We start from the raw sequence: 19347 nt of genomic DNA on the forward strand, positions 1-19347 counted from the left end.
CAGTGATAACAGGACTTACCTTTACTCAACACATAGTTAATGGGGCATGGTATACTAGATGTCCCAGATACAAAGTTGTGCAAAAAGACATTACTTCAGGACTAACAGAGAGTTTAAGGTACAGAGGACAAGATGGACCCTAATACAGAGACAAATATTCAGGGAAACCAATTCTACGAAGATACATATCACAGTGTACCTAAATCTGAGGTGTCCACTGTAAGAAGCACAACTGTTTTATGTATCACTAAGGAGGAAAAAATGCTGATGGTGGACATCCACCAGTTGAGAGAGACAGCTCAATTTCAGGGATACACAAATGTTGAGGAAAAGGTTCACCTTAGTCTAGACTGGTGGTCAAGAATGGTTTCCTGGAGCAAGTGATGCTTGAAACAAATTCTCAGTGGGGTGCAGGTATTAACTAGGCCGTGGAGGGGTATTAACTAGACCAAGAAGAGTGCATTCAGGACAGAGAGCTGACTCTGAGCAAAAACCCATGGCAGAAGCGGGTGAGGTCATCACTGGGATGAAATAACAACATATGTAAAGACCAGTACCACTGGCACACAGTACATGCTTATTAATCGTTGGCTTATTGTTAAGATGCTAATTACACAGTTCACAGGAGTGAAGGTCATGCTAACAACCCACATGAGGAGACCGGGAACCAAATCCTTTTTAAATGAATGTTCCCTGGAATCCAAAGTGAAGAACTCTTTTTTTTTTTCAATTGAAGTATAGTTAATTTACAACATTGAGTTCATTTCTGGCAAGGGTTCTGTAGTGTGGTGGTTATCACGTCTGCTTTACAACATGGAGTTCATTTCTGGTGTACAGTAAAGTGATGCAGTTATATCACGTATGTATATATATTCTTCTTCATATTCTTTTCCATTACAGTGTATTATAAGATACTGAGTATAGTTGCTTACTGTGCTGTACAGTAAGTCCTCGTTGTTTCTCTATGTTACATATAGTAGTTTGTATCTGCTAATCCTAAACTCCTAATTTATCCCCCCACCCTTTTCCTTTTGGTAACCATAAGGGGAAAAAAAACGTTTTTTCTAAGTCTAGAGCTGGTTTTTGTTTTGCAAATAAGTTCATTTGTATATTTTAGATTCCACGTATAGGTGGTATCATATGATATTTATCTTTTTCTGCCTGACTTACTTCACTTAGTACGATACTCTCTCAGTCCATCCATGCTGCTGCATATGGTTATTTAATCCTTTTTATGGCTGAGTAGTATGCCGTTGTGTATATGTACCTCATTTTCTTTATCCATTGATCTGTTGGTGGACACTGCTTGCATGTCTTCGATATTGTAAATAGTGTTGCTATGAACGCTGGGGTGTATGTTATCTTTTCGAATTAAGAGTTTTCTCCAGATACATGCCCAGGAGTGGGATTGGTGGAACAACTCTTTATTAAAGAAATACAAGTAGGAGGTTCAGGAAATGTGAACTGATCCCAACTGGTCACTTGAACAATGAGACAGGATTCTCCCTGCCCCTTTGGTATAGGAGGAGCCACATGACTAGTTTGGACAAACGGGTGGTGAACCGAGCTGCACGTGTCCCTTCTGGGCTGAGGCAATGAGAAGTGACCCCCATCTCCAGTTCTGCTGTTGACAACCCTGGAACCATCTGTTGAGATGGCAGCACCATGAGATGGTGGTATGCCTGTCACCTACACTGGATGAGTAATGCGAGAAGAAATAAACCTTTATTAAGCCACTGAGACATTGGGGTTCATTTGTTTTCAACCTTGCCTTGTCCTGACAAATATGCCATGTTAACCTGGAAGCCATGCCATCTGCTGCTGTGAGCAGGGAGAAGCCAGGTAACCAGTCTGCAGAAAACAAAGACAAAAACAAAAAAAGGAGAACTAGGAAAATCTGGAAGCTACACAGAACCAAGAGAGACAGCAGACAGCTGCCAGGGTTCCGGGCAGGTTTTCAGTTCCCGCCTCCAGGCCTGTGTGCCCTTGCAGTGTACCCTTCAATACAGTCCTTATTTTCCACATAAACCAGTTCAAGTGAGTTTCAGTTACTCAACAGACAACAGAGCTTTGATAAAACCCTTGGCATTTCCCTACCAGCCAAGGCTGGCTGGTGACATGCAGACTGGGGCTCTCCGGCACCCTAATTCAAAACGTCATTACTGAATTGAGAAATAAAAATATTGAACTATAAGACTCTGATGAGCAGCTAACAACTCTGGTCTCAGGGCTAGAAGGACCCAGAAACGAGAGGCAAAATATAGAACAGAGCAATGGCAACTGCTATTACATGGAAAGAAAAACTGAAAGTGAAGTTGCTCAGTCGTGTCCACCTCTTTGCGACCCCATGGACTGTAACCTATCAGGTTCCTCTGTCCATGGATTTTCCATGCAAGAATACTGGAGTGGGTGGCCATTGCCTTCTCCAGGAGATCTTCCCAACCTAGGGATTGAACCCAGGTCTCTTGCATTGCAGGCAGATGCTTTACCATCTGAGCCACCAGGGAAGCAGCTATTACATGGACCTTTGCAATTTCAAGGCATTCCCATTCAGCCCACACAACTGTATTATCTCCATTTTACAGATGAGGAAATGAGAACAGTAAGATGAATGCCTGAGGCTACCCTGTTAATAAGCAGTCAAGCTAAGGCCTCTAGACTCAGAATGGTAGTGACATCAGCTAACACTTGCAAAGCATGTAGAATGTGCTAGGTACTGGTCTAAGCACTTCACATGCATTAACTCATGTAATCCTCTGTATTCACTCTAAGAGGCAGATACTAGGTAGCACCTCCACCTTATAGATTAGTAAACTGAGGCACAGAGCTCAAGTTCTTAAGCACCTTGTCCCAAATTACAGAATTACCAAATAGTAGAGCCAGGATTCAAACCCAAGGTCTGGCTCCAGAGTTTCCCCTCTTACCTACCAGTCTCACCCCTCCCCAGGAACCAGGCTAGAAATGTTTATGAGTGAACTCTGCCAGGGAGAACTACGCAATCTGGATGGTGCACATCCACGTTAAACATGAGACTGTGAGCTCACAGTTAGGTGGAATTTAAGAGAATCCAGAAATCTAGATTCATACGTTAAATTTACTAATTTTTATGAGTTGGCAAAGGAGTCGTGTTCTTTAAAAGCACGGGCAGGCTAATGAAAGATTCCAGCAGCAGAGCAGCTATGAGCAGCCTCTGCAGCAGGCATGACCATGCCACACTACGCAAGGCGGCTTCCCAGGAGATGGTTCCAGTCGGCTTCCCCAGTTAACCTCTGTCCCCAGATGCCCCGGGTTTGCTCAAGTATCACAGTGAGAAGGATGCCTTTGGAAAACCAGCTCGAGGCAGACTCCTGCAAGCTCAGCCAACCACACCGCTGGCATCTTTCCCCAGATTGGTTAGTGCCTCAGGAGGCCTGAACACAATGCGCAGCTCGAGGATTAATCAGAGAGCAGCCACCAAGATTGACTTTGCTTGGCAGAAGCACCGGTAGCATCACTGCTCCTGGGATTCAGCAAATGACTCGCTCACCTCCTCGAAGTCATCCAGCTCCTCCAGCCTGGTTCGAACCTTCTCTGACATTGCAGATGTGGCGGTCCCAGCTTTGCCTAGACGGAACGGATTTATGTCACACAGGTGGCTTTCCTCTGTCACCAATACCCCCAAAAGAATGCATCGGTCACTCTACGCTTCATCATGAATAAACAGGCTGGGGAACAATTTTATCACAGACAACTCCCTGAGATTTTGAAAGCAACATCCTTACGAAACCCAAGTTTCATTAGAAACATTTCTGCCCAGGAGCTGTTCGTGGGAACGCAGCAGGCCAACCTCAAAAGGGTTCCATGACATTTGATATTTACAAACTTTTCACTAAATCATTTGTTTATTCCTAAAGAAAGGCAGTCCAGATAAGGATGCCAAGAATCCATCATTTAGTTGTTTTCCTCAAACAAAAGGCCCTCTCAGGCTTTACTCACAGTGTAGAATTGTTATACTAACAATTAACAGAACAACAATCCCACTGTCCAGAAGTGGAAACACTAGGGCTTCAAAGCCCTCTCTTCAAGCAAACAGGACTTGTGAGCCGCCCTTCCTCGTCCATCAACACAACGATTCTCATCAGCAGGGACTGGAGGGAGGAGAAGGAAAGGACCCCAGGCCATAGGCCAGTCACAGGGCGGGGCTCTCTGCCCAGCAGCCTGTTGTCCTCCGGAGCCTTCTATTTCAGAACCCTTTCTCCATCTTAAGGGGGTTTCTGTTCTAGACCAGAGGCCCGCTTGCTCCTGCCTACCGAACTCACTCTCAGGAACTACAGTTTACTCTTTTAAGGCACTGGTTTCGTAGCTCTGGTGTTAAAGCACAGATTTGCTGGGATCAGCTGAGAGCATGGTACAATTATTCAATTACTAACAACTACTAAGATTCCAAATAATTTGATTTTTTGACCTGGTTTCTACTTTCCCCTTCATTTTGAAATATGTCACAGAACGTGCATATATGTACATTTTAGCAGACCATCATACACCCTTTGTAAAGAGTCCCTTGGACAGCAAGGAGTTCAAACCAGTCAGTCCTAAAGAAAATCAACCCTTCATTGGGAGGACTGACACTGAAGCTGAAGCTCCAATACTTTGGCCACCTGATGCAAAGAACTGACTCATTGGAAATGATCCTGATACTGGGAGAGAATGAGGGTAAGAGAAGAGGGCGACAGAGGATGAGACGGTTGCATGGCGTCACTAACTCAGTGGACATGAGTTTGAGCCAAGTCCAGGAGATAGCAAAGGACAGGTTAAGCCTAGTGTGCTGCAGTTCATAGGGTGGCAAAGAGTTGGACACAACTTAGTGACTGAACAATAACAACATAAAACCTTTGCGGCCACCACCCAGATAGTATATTCTCTTGCTTCTTTCACTCACTGCTAACTTTAGTTCATGAAGTTTACCCACGTCGTTGCACAGAACTGCAGCTAATGCATTTTCATTGCTGCTTAGTATTTTCCATGGTGTGAATACATCACAAATTATTTCTTATTTTACCATCAACGGATGTTTGGGTTGTATCCTGTTTGGGGCTACTGTGAACAACACCGCTATGAACACTTCTGTGCGTGTCTCCTGGTTCCTATATGCATGCATTTCCTCAGGGCAGTGCGGCTCAAACTTTTACAATAATCACTTAAGAATGTGTTAACATGCAGGTTCTGATTTTTAGTAGGTCGAGCAGGGCCTGTGACTCTGCATATCTAATGAGCTCCCAGGTGATATCACTGACCACACTTTAAGAAACATGGACTTGGGCAGAGTTGAAAAAATGCATTCTCTAGAAGGCCATATATAAGTATTTTAGGTTTTGTGAGCCATACAGTTTCTGCCCCAACTTCTCAACTATGATATGAGAGTACAAAAGCAGCCACAGACAGTGTGCACACAAGCTGGCATGGCTTTGTTCCGATAAAACATAATTTACAAAATTAAACCAGATTTGGGCCAGATTGGGCCTTGAGGATACAGTTTGCCACTTTCTGATCTAGGGTATATTCTAATAGTGGAACCGCTAAGGAAAAAGGCTGGGCCATCTTCAATTTTAACAGATAATACGAAAGTGCGTCACACAGTGGCTGTGCCATTTTACACTCCCAGCAGCACCACATGACAGTTCCTGTTGCTCTACATTCTCATCAGCTAGTGATAGGGTCACTTTTTGAGCTCTCCAAACTGGTAGATATGCAACGCTATGATTTACTTTTTTAATGGTTTGGGGTCAAAGTTACGCCTATAACAAAGGTGCCCCCACTCTCTTGATTTCTAATGTGCTGTTTCAATCTGCAGAGAACACACAGAGTTGTAGCTGCCATACCAGCAATTTGCAATACAGCACGCCTGTGCTCCTCTGCGCCCCAGCGATATAGAAGCTAAGTCAATGGCTTCAGAATCACCCAGGAGCTTCAGAAATGGAATTCCTGGGATCCATTCTCCAAGATTACTTTGATAAGCAGAGTAGGACCCAGTGGTCTATATTTGCATGAAATATAAATATATATTTATATATATATAATTATATATGCAATATATATTTTATTTATATATATATTTATATATATATAATTATATATGCAATATATATTTTATTTATATATATATTTATATATATATAATTATATATGCAATATATATTTTATTTATATATATATATATAAATATATATTTATCCCCAGATGACCCTGCTGCAAAGCTAGTATGAGATGCTCTGGTCCAGACAATGTCTCCTGGCAGAATAAATTGAGAACTGCTGTGTTTAGGGACCAGTGGCTAGTAAAACTGAATGTGTGATTCCCCTTATTGGCAGATCTGTGTTTTCAAAAGGGATAAAGATGTAAAGCAAAGGAAAGAATCTCTAAAAAGGAGAATTTCAACCATTCCCCAGCCAGTGAGGAGGCATACAAGAGGGGTGACTACCGCTCTGTAACCCCAAAATCAAGGTTTCTGTTTTACTCCTAGTAGTAGCTTCTTTGGTCTTTTTTTCTTTCATTCATCATCTAAGTATGTATTTCAATTCTACTGCTTTATATATAATCTAGGAAATAATAGCTTGAACTGAATTAAACATCAGGATTGGATACTACAAACTTTTTTTCTTTGGAAAGCTATTTCAAAGGTAATGGGAGAATTCTCCACCAAAACAGTAACAACATCAAAAACTCACCTTTTTCAGATCCCATAAAAAGATTCTGCAGAGGCAAAAAAAAAAAAAAAAAAATTATTCCACAGGAGTCATCATTATGTGATAAAACCATTTACTTATCCAAATGAAAAACAGAAATATTCATTCAAAGGAAGAAAATACTGCTCACTAGAAACTACTAGAGATTCAAATTTCTAGTCAATTCAAGACTCTCAAAGCGAGACAACAAAGAGCAAGATTTTGAGAACGATGGTGGCACGTGACAGCCTTCAGTGCACTCTAATAAATCAAGGTTTCATAACCTTGGCAATACTGACGCTAATGGGTGGAAAACTGTTGTGGGGGGGCTGTCCTGCGCACTGCACGATGTTTAGCATGATCTCTGTTTTCTCCACATAGATACCAGTAGCACGCCATGGCTATGACAACCAAAATGTCTCCAGACATTGCCACATGTCACCTGGTTAAGAATCATGGCTCTACATTAACTCAATGCTATCAGAAAACAGTAAGAAAAAATTTTAAATAGACCAGCAATTCTGCCACCATTCTTTTTAACAAGTACAGACTCTGGAAGAAGGGACTTGAACCGTCCTAGCTGCTGAGTTCACCCCTTCCTCCCTGCTCACAGACCCAATTTCTGATGGATGCACTGTGAACAGCCCATGACAACCTTCAAGACAAATGTAACTGGACGTGTTGAGTGAACTCAGGAAGTGTTCCTGAATATGAGAGGGTGCATCCCACTTCTTCCCTTCCACTGTCTAACAATTTGGACATGAGGTGACACTGAACAAGACAGAGCAGCAAGACATAAAGAGTCGGGTTCCTAATGACTTCAGAGGTGCCACACAGCCCTGGACCACCAACCTACAGGCATCTTTCCAGTGTGGAGAGAGATGAAGCCTTAGGGAAGGCTTAAGTTACAATCTAGTCCTCAAGTACGTAAGCATTAACCTGCTTACCCCAGTTGAGCAACTTGCAGAGTACGGGGTAAACTCCGGTCACGAGCCAACAACTTGACCCAGTGGCCATCATCTAAAGAAACAGTGAACTTCTGGCCCTGGCAGAAAATCCACCAGTGGGACTCTCTGAAGAACAGTAAGAAGTTAACCTTCAGGATGGCTCTCTCCACCCTTCATAACTCTCACCTCCCCCCGAGATGGGACTGTGTGACTCCAATTCTTTTTCTGAACTGTGCCTGATACCTAATTCTTAACACATTTTTTGAGCAACCAATCAACATGTTTTTCCTAACTAATACTGACATACCAACTGAAAAAGAAACTAGGCAAAAAGAAAAAGAAACTAGGCAAAAAAAAAGAAATTAATTTGTTAGAACGGCTCACAGAACTGAGAAATCAGTTGACTCACTAGATTACTGGTTTATTATTAAGGATATTAAAAGATATGAACCAATAACCAGACGAGTTATGAAGAGAGATAATTTATAATAAGAATACTGTGACTTATAATAAGAAACACATGCTTAGTCTTTGTCTAGATACCCGGCACAAAACTCCTAATCCTTGGAATTTCCTAGATGAGAACAATCCAGGAGTCTTTTGTTATGTTAATGAGGTGGGTTTATTGCAGCACCAAAAGATGAGGGCTGTTTATCAGGGGAAGCAACCTTTCAGTCCCACCTCCCTGATTTCCCAAAAGGAGAGAGGGACTAGGGGCAATTACCAGTGGCCAACAACTTAACAAATCCTCCTATGTAATGAAGCCTCCATAGAAACCCAGAAAGATGGGGTTCAGAGAGCTTCCAGGTTGGTGAACCAGAACACACCCACATGCTGCCATGCTGCACCCCAAACTCCATGTGAACAGATGCTCCTTTGTTCAGGACCTCACTCTAGGTTATCTCCTCGTCTGCTTATTGGCTCATATCCTTTAATATTCCTAGTAATAAACCAGTAATCTAGTGAATCAACCGATTTCTCAGTTCTGTGAGACATTCTAACAAATTATTGTGTGGTTAGTCCTTGTGTCTGGGTCTTTGTGACCCTTTGGACAGTAGCCCACCAGGCTCTTCTTGTCCATGGGATTTTTCAGGCAAGAATACAAGAATGCATTGGCATTTCCCTCCTCCAGGGGATCTTCCCAACCAAGGGATCAAACCCACCACTCCTGTATCTTCTGCACTGCAGGTAGATTCTTTACCCACTGAGCCTTCAGGGAAGCCCAAAGTGTTAGATGCTCAGTTGTGTCCAACTCTTTGCAACTCCAGGGACTTTAGCCCAACTAGGCTCCTCTGTCCATGGAATTCTCCAGGCAAGAAAACTGGAGTGGGTTACCATTCCCTTCTCCAGGGGATCTTCCCAACCCAGGGATTGGACAGATACTTTACCATCTGAATCATTAGGGAATTAATAATTAGTGAACCCAAAGGGTGGTCATGGGAACCTCTGATTTATAGCTAGTTGGTCAGAAGCAGAGTAACAACATGGACTTTTGACTGGAGTCTGATGTGGGACTGAGCCCTTAACCTGTGGGATCCATTGCCTTCTCCAGGATCACAATTGAGTTGATTTACAGGACACTGAGCTGTACTGAAGAATTGCTGGCGGGGTCAGGGGCAGAGGACTGGGAACCTATATGCTGGAGTCAGGCGTAGAATCGTAATAACAAAAAGAAATGACTACTACATCTGAAGTAGACACTGGGAGAAAAGTGTATGGTACTTACAATAGAGAGCTTTTCCGTGGTAGTGTACCGGGCAAGGATTTCTCCCCGTTTGCTGGCCCAAGGCTCAAAATCTGATCCTACAATGGAGTTATCATCCCTGTCACGTTTCTTTCTGGAGCTGTCCTAAGGAAAGGCAAGACAATCTCTTCAGCAGCAATTGTCTTAAAAAGTATAAGTAACCATGGTGATGATAGTTGATAACAATATTGGATAACTGAAATTTGCTAAGACAGTAGAACTTAAATGTTCTCATTAAAAAAAAAACAAAGGATGTGAGATGATAGACAAGTTAATTCAATGTACGGAATGTTTTCACAATGTATATGTGTATCAAACCATCACATTGGCTATTTTAAATACATTTCAATTTTATTTGTCAATTATACCTCAACAAGGTTAAAAAAAAAAAAAAAAATGAACAGAAGGCAGATAGTCCTTTACTGTAGAATATAATAGATCCTTACAAGGAGGAAAGAAAGTGAAAGTGAAGTCACTCAGTCGTGTCCAACTCTTTGCGACCCCATGGACTGTAGCCTACCAGGCTCTTCCGTCCATGGGATTTTCCAGGCAAGGGTACTGGAGTGGGCTGCCATTTCCTTCTCCAGGGGATCTTCCCAACCCAGGGATCGAACCTGGGTCTCCCACATTGCAGGCAGACACTTTACCCTCTGAGCCTTACAAGGAGGAGACCTTCTTATTTGTGAGGAAGCCTTACATATAGCTGAGAAAAGAAGGGAAAGGTAAAGGAGAAAAGGAAAGATATACCCATTTGAATGCAAAGTTCCAAAGAGTAGCAAGGAGAGATAAGAAAGCCTTCCTCAGTGATCAATGCAAATATAGGAAAACAATAGAATGGGAAAGACTAGAGATCTCTTCAAGAGAATTAGAGATACCAAGGGAATATTTCATGCAAAGATGGGCATAATAAAGGACAGAAATGGTATGGACCTAACAGAAGCAGAAGATGTTAGAAGAGGTGGCAAGAGTACACAGAAAAACTAGACAAAACAGATCTTCATGACCCAGATAATCACAACAGTGTGATCACCCACCTAGAGCCAGACATCCTGGAGTGTGAAGTCAAGTGGGCCTTAGGAAACATCACAATGAACAAAGCTAGTGGAGGTGACAGAATTCCAGTTGAGCTATTTCACATCCTAAAAGATGATGCTGTGAAAGTGCTACACTCAATATGCCAGCAAATGTGGAAAACTCAAAAGTAGCCACAGGACTGGAAAAGGTCAGTGTTCATTTCAATCCCAAAGAAGGGCAATGCCAAAGAATGCTCAAACTACCACACAATTGCACTCATCTCACACGCTAGCAAAGTAATGCTCAAAATTCTTCAAGTCAGGCTTCAAAAATACGTGAACAGTGAATGTCCAAATGCTCAAGCTGGATTTAGAAAAGGCAGAGGAACCAGAGATCAAATTGCCAACATCTGATGGATCGTTGAAAAAGCAAGAGTTCCAGAAAAACATCTACTTTTGCTTTACTGACTATGCCAAAGCCTTTGAATGTGTGGATAACAACAAATTGTGGAAAATTCTGAAAGAGATGGGAATACCAGACCACCTGACCTGCCTCTTGAGAAATCTGTATGCAGGTCAAGAAGCAATCATTAGAATTGGACATGGAATAACAGACTGGTTTCAAATTGGGAAAGGAGTATGTCAAGGCTGTATATTGTCACCCTGCTGATGTAACTTATATGCAGAGTACATCATGTGAAATGCCAGGCTGGATGAAGCACAAGCTAGAATCAAGACTGCTGGGAGAAACATCAATAACCTCAGATACGTAGATGACACCACCCTGATGGCAGAAAGCAAAGAAGAACTAAACAGTCTCTTGATGAAAGTGAAATAGGAAAGTCAAAAAGTTGGCTTAAAACTCAGCATTAAGAAAACTAAGATAGTGGCATCTGGTCCCATCACTTCATGGCAAATAGATGGGGAAACAATGGAAACAGTGAGAGACTTTATTTTGGGGGGGCTCCAAAATCACTACAGATGGTGACTGCAGTCATCAAATTAAAAAAAAGCTTGCTCCTTGGAAGAAAAGCTATGATTAAGCTAGACAGCATATGAAAAAGCAGAGACATTACTTTGTCAACAAAGGTCCCTATAGTCAAAGCTATGGTTTTTCTAGTAGTCATGTATGGATGTGAGAGTTGGACTGTGAAGAAAGCTGAGCGCCGAAGAATTGATGCTTTTGAACTGTGGTGTTGGAGAAGACTCTTGCGAGTCCCTTGGACTGCAAAGAGATCCAACCAGTCAATCCTAAAGGAAATCAGTCCTAAATATTCATTGGAAGTAGTGATGCTGAAGCTGAAACTCCAATACTTTGACTACATGATGGGAAGAATTGATTCATTTGAAGGCCCTGATGCTGGGAAAGATTGAAGGCAGAAGGAGAAGGGGACCACAGAGGATAAGATGATTGGATGGCATCCCTGACTCGATAGACATGAGTTTGAGCAAGCTCTAGGAGTTGGTGTAGGACAGGGAAGCCTGGCGTGCTGCAGTTCATGGGGTCACAAGGAGTTGGACACGACTGAGCAACTAAACTGAACTGATAATAGATATATCTAAAGGTTTACTATGATAAAAAATTTTCAAGTTAATTCACCACAAAAGGCCAACAAACCTATCAACAGATGCTCAAACTCATTAAGAATGAAGGAAAGGCAAAGTAAAAGAGATCATTTTTCAACAATCAGAATGGCAAGATTTAGGACTTTGCAGGTGGTCCAGGGGTTAAGACTCCACATTTCCATGGCAGAAGGTGCAGGTTCGATCCCTGGTCAGGGAAGTTCCGCATGCCACAAGGTGTGGCCAAAGATTTAAAAAACAAGGTTTTCAATGATTCATAATAATCCTAGTTGGCAAGGATACAGGGGACAGGCACTCCAAAATACTGCTATGCTAATGAAAGTGTAAACTGGTAAGCCCTTTCTGGAGAACAATCTGGCAGTAGCCATCAAAATCTTATACACACATTGCCTTAACCCAGTAATGAACTCCTAACAAGTTACCCTATAGAAACCCTTGTGCGTGGGCACCAAGATCTACGTCCGTTCAAGGACCAATGCACCACTGCCTGTACCACCAAACACCACATGCACAGTTGACGTGTCCATCGTGGCAAATTAAAGCATGTCCTGCTCCTTATGATACAATGCCGGATTCAAAATAAGAAAGTTGTTCTATAAGTACTAATATAGAAAGTTCTCCAAGACATGTGGTCAAGTTAAAAATATATATATATATGTTAAAAAAGAAAAAGAAAGTAAACAGATGTATGCAATGCCAGCAAAGAGTGATGGTGAAGTCAGGCCAGGACTTGAATTCTAGCTTGGATGTGACTTAACTTATTTGTTCCTCTGTGTGGTCCTCTTTAAATGAGGCTTATAATATCTCTTGCACAAGGCAGCATGGGAACTAAACTTGGAATTTACTGTAAAACTCCAGCCATGCTGTTAGCCGATACTGTTATTACTGTTGTGGCTATTATTTATATATGAGTATGTATGTAAATGCTCAGAAACTACTGTCATAAATATCTATGAAAATACAAACAAAAACTTTAATGATATGCATTTACACTGGTAATACTGCTGACCTCCAGAGTGGAGAACAGAGTGAGGATGGGTTGACTTCACTGATAATATCTGATTTTTTAAATGAAAAATTAGTGAATTACTCATATAATTAATTACATAAAATCCAAAGGAAAGAACATAAAAAGAGTGAAATGAAGAATTTTAAACACTTTAAAAAAAAAAAGCAGTTGCAGTAGTTTCCAGGATCTACTCCGGCCTCTCAGCAGCAGTGCCATCAGACTCTGCTGCGCATTACTTGTTGAATGAAAACCCCCATCCTGGCACCCACAGGACCCATCCAGCTGACAGCGTTACCATGGCAGCCGCCAGGGTTGCAGGGTCAGCAGAGGCTGCAAACATGGAGAGGGGGTCAGTCCCATCCAGGACGCTGCTCAGCGGGTCCACCACGGAGCTGGAGGATGAAGAGGATGTGGAAGAAGTGCTTCCCTTCCGGCTCACTTTCTTTGTCTTTGACTCTGTGACCTGTGGAGAAAAATTGGGGAGGTAAAATGGAAGTCTCCTATGACTTCTCCCAATGAGATACTCAAATGGGTTTTCCCTTGTTTCATTACGAACTGACCATTCCTTTGCAGCAGAGACCCTTATTTTTCATGAAAAGCTGACATGACTCAGAATCCCAGCTGTTGAGGAAGAGAAGCTGAGAAGCTAGGATTAGGAAGGGAGAGACGGGGCCTCTGTAGATTAGGAGGTGATGATATAACTGATTTTTCATGGGGCCTTCTTACTCAAAAGTGTGGTCTCTGGACAAGCAGCATCCATTGCACCTGGTGGCTTATGTAGACTCCCAAGCCCCACCCCAGTGGAGGCTGGGGGAAGCTGGAGATAAAGTTCGATCATGCGGCCAAGGAATCAGCCAATCATGCCTATGTAAACAAAACCCCAACAGGAAGTTTGGACACCAAAGCTCAGTGGAGCTTCCCAGTCAAATAGATGATGTGCTGGGAGGTGATGCACCCTGACTGCACAGGCAGAAGGCACGGAAGCTCTGTGTTTGGGACCCTGCCAGACCTTGCCCTATATTTGGTTGGTCCTCATGTGCATCTTTTATAACAAAACTGTAAGCGTAAGTACTGCACTTGTCTCAGTTCTGTGAGTTGTTCTAGAAAATTATCAAACCTGAGGGACACGAGGGTCACAGAGCTGAATCTCCAATGGGCATCCAGTCTGACTCTAGGTTGGAGTTGGAATTGTGGAGATGAGGAAGGAAACCTCACCCCCAAACCCCCAAACGGAGGCCAGGGAGGCTGGCCTCACTTGGGTACAAGACAGGGGTATCCTAGTGGCTTCTGATTCAGGCACTGTTGAACTGGAGGAGCTGGATGAGAAGGAGACACTTGTTGTCAGCAAGTTCTGCAAGTGTGAGCACGATGACACTGTGTCTACAGTCAGTGACCTGAGTTCTAGCACACAGCAGAAAAGTCCGCAGTAGAAGACTTCTGCATCAAGGTTTTGAATTCATTCCGAGCTCACTCTGGGCAGGTCACCTGCGCTGCTGCCTCTCCCCACAAGGATTCTTCCAGGTGGTGAGGACAATGGAATTTTACTGCAGGATACCGGCTGTCTCAAGCCAGCACCACAGAAGGACTGCAGTGCCTCTGGCTACCTTCCTACCTCGCTGGCTGGGCCTCCTCAGCAGAACGAAGTTGTCTTCGGTGCTGAGAATGGGACTGTCTCCCTTGCAGACACCAAGAGTGCGAGCTGTGCCCTCAGCTAGCTACGCACTCCCAGGGTGTCACTGGGCTGGTGTTCTCCCCACTCGGTTCTCCTTCCTAGCTTTTGTCAGTGAGCACTGCTCACTCGCTATGGACTGAGGCCTTTCCAGAGTGTTTAGAAGCCAAGTCCACAGAGACTTTGTGAGAGATGCTACTTGGTACCCAATCACAGTGGGCTGGGACCATCAGGTCATCCACCATCTCACACCCACAGAACCTCTCCCAGACCCTGGAGTGTTGCTGAGCAGACTGGATTTCAGACAAAAAGCAAATCCCCCAGAAGTAGCCACTCTCTTTGCCCCTGCCCTCTCAGTTGTGAGGAGCCACATACAGTACGTTAGTTTATCGGATCTGTGCAGTTAATAGGCAGTGTCTCTCGGCCTGGGGGAGGCCAGATTCTGGAGTCCTGAACTCATGGAAGAAAACCTTCCTTAAATATGGATATGTATGTGTCTGAGTGTGTGTGTGGATACATAATTTTTGTTGGTTGGGGGAATAAAAAATCCTTCCTATAGGGACTTCCCGGGTGGTCCAGTGGTGAGGTCTCCATGCTTCCAATGCCGGGGGCCTGGGGTTCGATCCCTGGTCAGGGAACTAGATTCCACATGCTGCAACTAAAGATAAAAGATCCCATATGCTGAAACTAAGACCCAGTACGGCTAACTAAATAAGTAAATTAAAAAAAAAAAAAAATCTATATCCCTCAAAAGTTAACAAAAGGTTTTTATGCTTCCTATGTAGCTTTGCCTGAGGAACTGGCCACATCTGGATGAGGAATGAGATGTGGCATCCCTGGATTTTTAGAAGTACTCACAGAGACAGCAGCAACTTTATTTTTCTTTTTTTTAATAGAGCCTAATTCACCTTTATCGTGGGTAGTGCTTCCATTCACACTGAGCTCTAGCTCGAGGAAGAGCCAGGATACTCACCACAGTTTTGCACATCTTCTTGTTTTTAAATTGAACCAGAAGTCCAGTTTCCAGCTGAATAAGAAGTCTGGCTGGTACTGATGTAATGCCCCCACCTTGCCCCCACCCCCACGGAGCTGTGTATATGAGGATGGTGTATTTCTGTCACAGATGCCACAGAAGACTTTCGGGATGGAGAACTTAAAGGCATTTCAGTTAAAAGCTGACACAGACTTGCACAGGAATGTCTGCCACTGTCCCACCTGAAAACAGCCTGGAGCCCAACCATTTTTGCCTCTGGGTCCCTGTCTCTGGATACAGGAAGCCTGAATGCTGTTTTGAGGGACTCTAAAGATTTTAAACACAGCATCAGAGACACAACTGGAAGTATTGGTCAGGGAAATGAAAAGTTGACTCATAAAAAAAAGGGAGATCTCCAGAAACCATGGATTTGGAGCCAGTTGATCAGAAGTGTGGGTGGCCAAGGGACCCCCAAATTTGCTGCTGGAGTCTGAAGCTAGGGCTGCTTGACTGAAGGCCCTGCCCTAACCCTGTGGTCTAACTGCGGGGAGTCGGGTGAAGTGCCTCCACTGGGGCGTGTCTGTCGTTCCTGCCTGCCTGGCATCCATTCCCCCATCTCCCAGGCTCAACAGTCTCGATTTTCTTTGGAAATGAAAGTAGCCCTACCTGACTCTCAGCTCTTACAGGCCTGGTGGAGTGGACTCCCGGTTCCCATGGTGGGCACGAGCCCCAACCCAATCAACCAGCATATTCTACACCCCAGTCACCAGGGTTGATTCGGGGAAGGACATGTATCCCAACTGAGCACACAGAAACCGCAGAGAAGACTCTCCTTGCTGCTGGGTTTGAGCTCCTGAGATTGGAACCAACTCACTGGTGGGTCAGCTGCAGCCACATAAGCCCATGGGGATTTGAGGGCCCTGTGAGGTTGAAGCTCAGTCTTATGATCGCCTGCTTTATGGAATCACCCCCACGTTTTCAGGTTCTCTGTCATTCAGAAACTTAACGTCCTTAGTATCCACTGGCATCTGTCAACCTCATCCCACCCAAGATGACAACCACACGGCATCTATTACTTGCTAATAAAAAAAGTGCTAACCCAAGAGGGACCATCTATATCTCTTGCCTGCTTTTTGTTTTGTTTTTTAAATAAACTCACAAATAGACTAAGATGCTATTTAAGACAGCACTCCATATTAGTAATTAGTGTTTGTGCTAAGTCACTTCAGTCACGTCCCACTCTTTGTGACCCTATGGACTGTAGCCTGCCAGGGGATTCTCCAGGCAAGAATACCGGAGCTGGTTGCCATGCCCTCTTCCAGGGATCTCACGACCCAGGGTTTGACCCACACCTCTAACGTCTCCTGCGTTGGCAGGCCGGTTCTTGACCACTAGCATCACCTGGCAAGTGTTTATATAATGAATTAATTCATCAAGTATTACACCAAACTTAAACGCCAAGTACTGCAAGGAAGGGCTGAAACTCAGTACTGTACAATCCCTTAAAATTTTTAAATTTTTCACCTTTGAGGCTTAGCTACCATAAACCAAATATTCTTTCTCTTATGTTCATGCTTAAATGAAACCACCTCACTTTCTCAAACACCTAATTACCTTGTAGTCCTCAGATCCTGAAGCTCCCCATTTTTACTTACTTATGTTTCTGCTTTCTTTTATCCTTCCACTTTCACGCAAAAACCTTTGAGGCTCATGCCATTCTCCTATACTGTTCATCATTTTTATGCACCAGTTATCAATTTATTGTGTATCAGTTCCAAATCCACCCTTTGCTGTACGTTGTGATACTAGAACTAGACCTTATAAACGTTCCTCCTTGCCAGATAGCACAGTGTTAGATTTCGTGAATAGAGGGCACTCAAAGGCAACAGCAGCAGGAAGATATTCTCATCAGGATTCCAGTCCTCCATTTTAAAATTCAGTATAGAAGCCCAGTGGTCCTCAAAGACCAGTTCCAGCTGTACCCTCAGGCCACGCTCTTCCCATCTGACAGCTCTATCAAGTTTCTTTGACATAGGCAACCTGCATGTTCCTGTGACAGCCATACCCTCTTCAACGATGCTGAATTTCAGCCTGGGGTTGGGGGAGAGGCTCTATCATAAGTCCTCAAAGTTCCTTCACTAGCCACTGTTCCTCAACCTGGAGTTGATGTCTGCATCTTTGTACCTGGTACTTTTGGACTTCTTACAACAAGGTTGGCACTGTTATAAGGCAAATATTTTAGGCTTTGTGGGCCAAACAATCTGTCCAAATTCAACTCTGCATGAAAACAGATAATATATAAATGAATGATTATGGCTGTGTTCCAATAAAACTTTATTTACAAAACTGGGCTACTGGCCGTAATAATGCCAACTCCTGCTTTAGCCCTGTTTCATCCTTTATAGTAATTAACTATCTTTTACTAATTAACAATTCTTTAAATTTCTCTGTTCAAAAATCTTCTATCGTTTCTGTTGCCTGACTTGGCCCCTGACTGACTGATCTGCCTTGCCACTGACATGTGGTTATTTCCTCTACTACCTGCCTTATTTTTGCTCTGGACATTTATCTAATTTTCCATGCTTTATCCTACTCTTTGCGACTCTGCAAAAAGAAGCCTCAGTTAAATAATGTCCATATGACAAATTCACAACATTTTCAACCCCAAAACTGTACCCTGTCAGAATCTTAACAACAATATAATATTCTGATCACAATTTCCTTCGCTTCCAGCTCTCACACTCTCACTCTGACCAAATCTGTTCTCTGAGCTCAGAGACTTCTCTGCTTCTTCCACCAGGCAGCTAGTGCATCTAAGAATATCTCACAACCACAAAGATCCAAGGGTCTCCAATTTCAGCAGGCATCTGTATGCCACTTAACATTCCTTTTACAAGCCCTTGGTCTGCTCTCTTTCCCACTTCCCTTAGAATATGAACCCTAACCATATTCCTTGCCTCAAAACCCCTACTGGCACCCTAGCTTCATTTAGTGAAATAAATAAACAACTTATTGCTAGAAAACTAAGAGCAGGAGGAATCAAAACTTTTACAACTTTCTGATCTCTCCCATAAACCTGCCTGAAAGAAATTAAGACATAATGAATGTTTACAGCAGCATTATTCATAATAATAAAAAACTATAAACAGAAACTTCCCTGGTAGTACAGTGGATAAGAATCCAATGCAGGGGACGTGGGTTCAATCCCTGCTCCGGGAAGATTCCACATGCCGCAGAACACCAAAGCCTGTGGACCAAAAGTACTGAGCCAATGTGCTGCAACTTCTGAAGCCAACACGCTGTAACTACTGAAGCCTGTGCACCGAGAGCCTGTGCCCCACAAGAAGAGAAACCACTGCAATAAGAAGCCTGTGCGCCAAAACTAGAGCAGCCCCCACTCACCACAACCAGAGAAAGCTGGCACAAAGCAACGAAGACTCAGTGCAACCAAAAACTAAATAAATGAACTTTTTTAAAAAAGCAAAAAGTACAAATAGTCAAAAACCGTCAGTTACTGGGTGACTGGATAAACAAAATATGGTACACCCGTACAATGGAGGTAACAGTAATTACAGTGACCTCAATACTTAAATAGGAGCCTCCAAATCAGGAACAAAGGCATCCCACACTCGTGACCACCTCACTAACATGACAAAGGGAATCAAAATGATGGTGGGTGAAACCTCCACAAAAAATGGGGCAGAGAA

At 43.3% G+C, this 19347-nt stretch overlaps 1 protein-coding gene and 1 pseudogene across 3 annotated transcripts in view; one reads left to right on the forward strand and one right to left on the reverse strand.

The window, feature by feature from the left end:
- The window catches only part of VPS35L (VPS35 endosomal protein sorting factor like), a 138107-nt gene that overhangs the window by 108622 nt on the left and 10138 nt on the right, over positions 1-19347 (reverse strand). For all 3 annotated transcript variants that reach the window (XM_070363051.1, XM_070363053.1, XM_070363052.1), the window contains exons 3-6: positions 13294-13461; positions 9375-9497; positions 6705-6729; positions 3527-3603 (exon numbers count right to left, since the gene is read on the reverse strand). In XM_070363051.1, coding sequence (XP_070219152.1) covers positions 3527-3603; positions 6705-6729; positions 9375-9497; positions 13294-13461 — 393 coding nt within the window. The remainder of the gene's footprint in view (positions 1-3526; positions 3604-6704; positions 6730-9374; positions 9498-13293; positions 13462-19347) is intronic.
- LOC138985638 (methylosome protein WDR77 pseudogene) lies at positions 14195-15306 on the forward strand (annotated as a pseudogene).

The sequence above is a fragment of the Bos mutus genome, chromosome 25 (genome assembly GCF_027580195.1).
Source record: "Bos mutus isolate GX-2022 chromosome 25, NWIPB_WYAK_1.1, whole genome shotgun sequence".
In the NCBI taxonomy this organism is placed as follows: Eukaryota; Metazoa; Chordata; class Mammalia; order Artiodactyla; family Bovidae; genus Bos; species Bos mutus.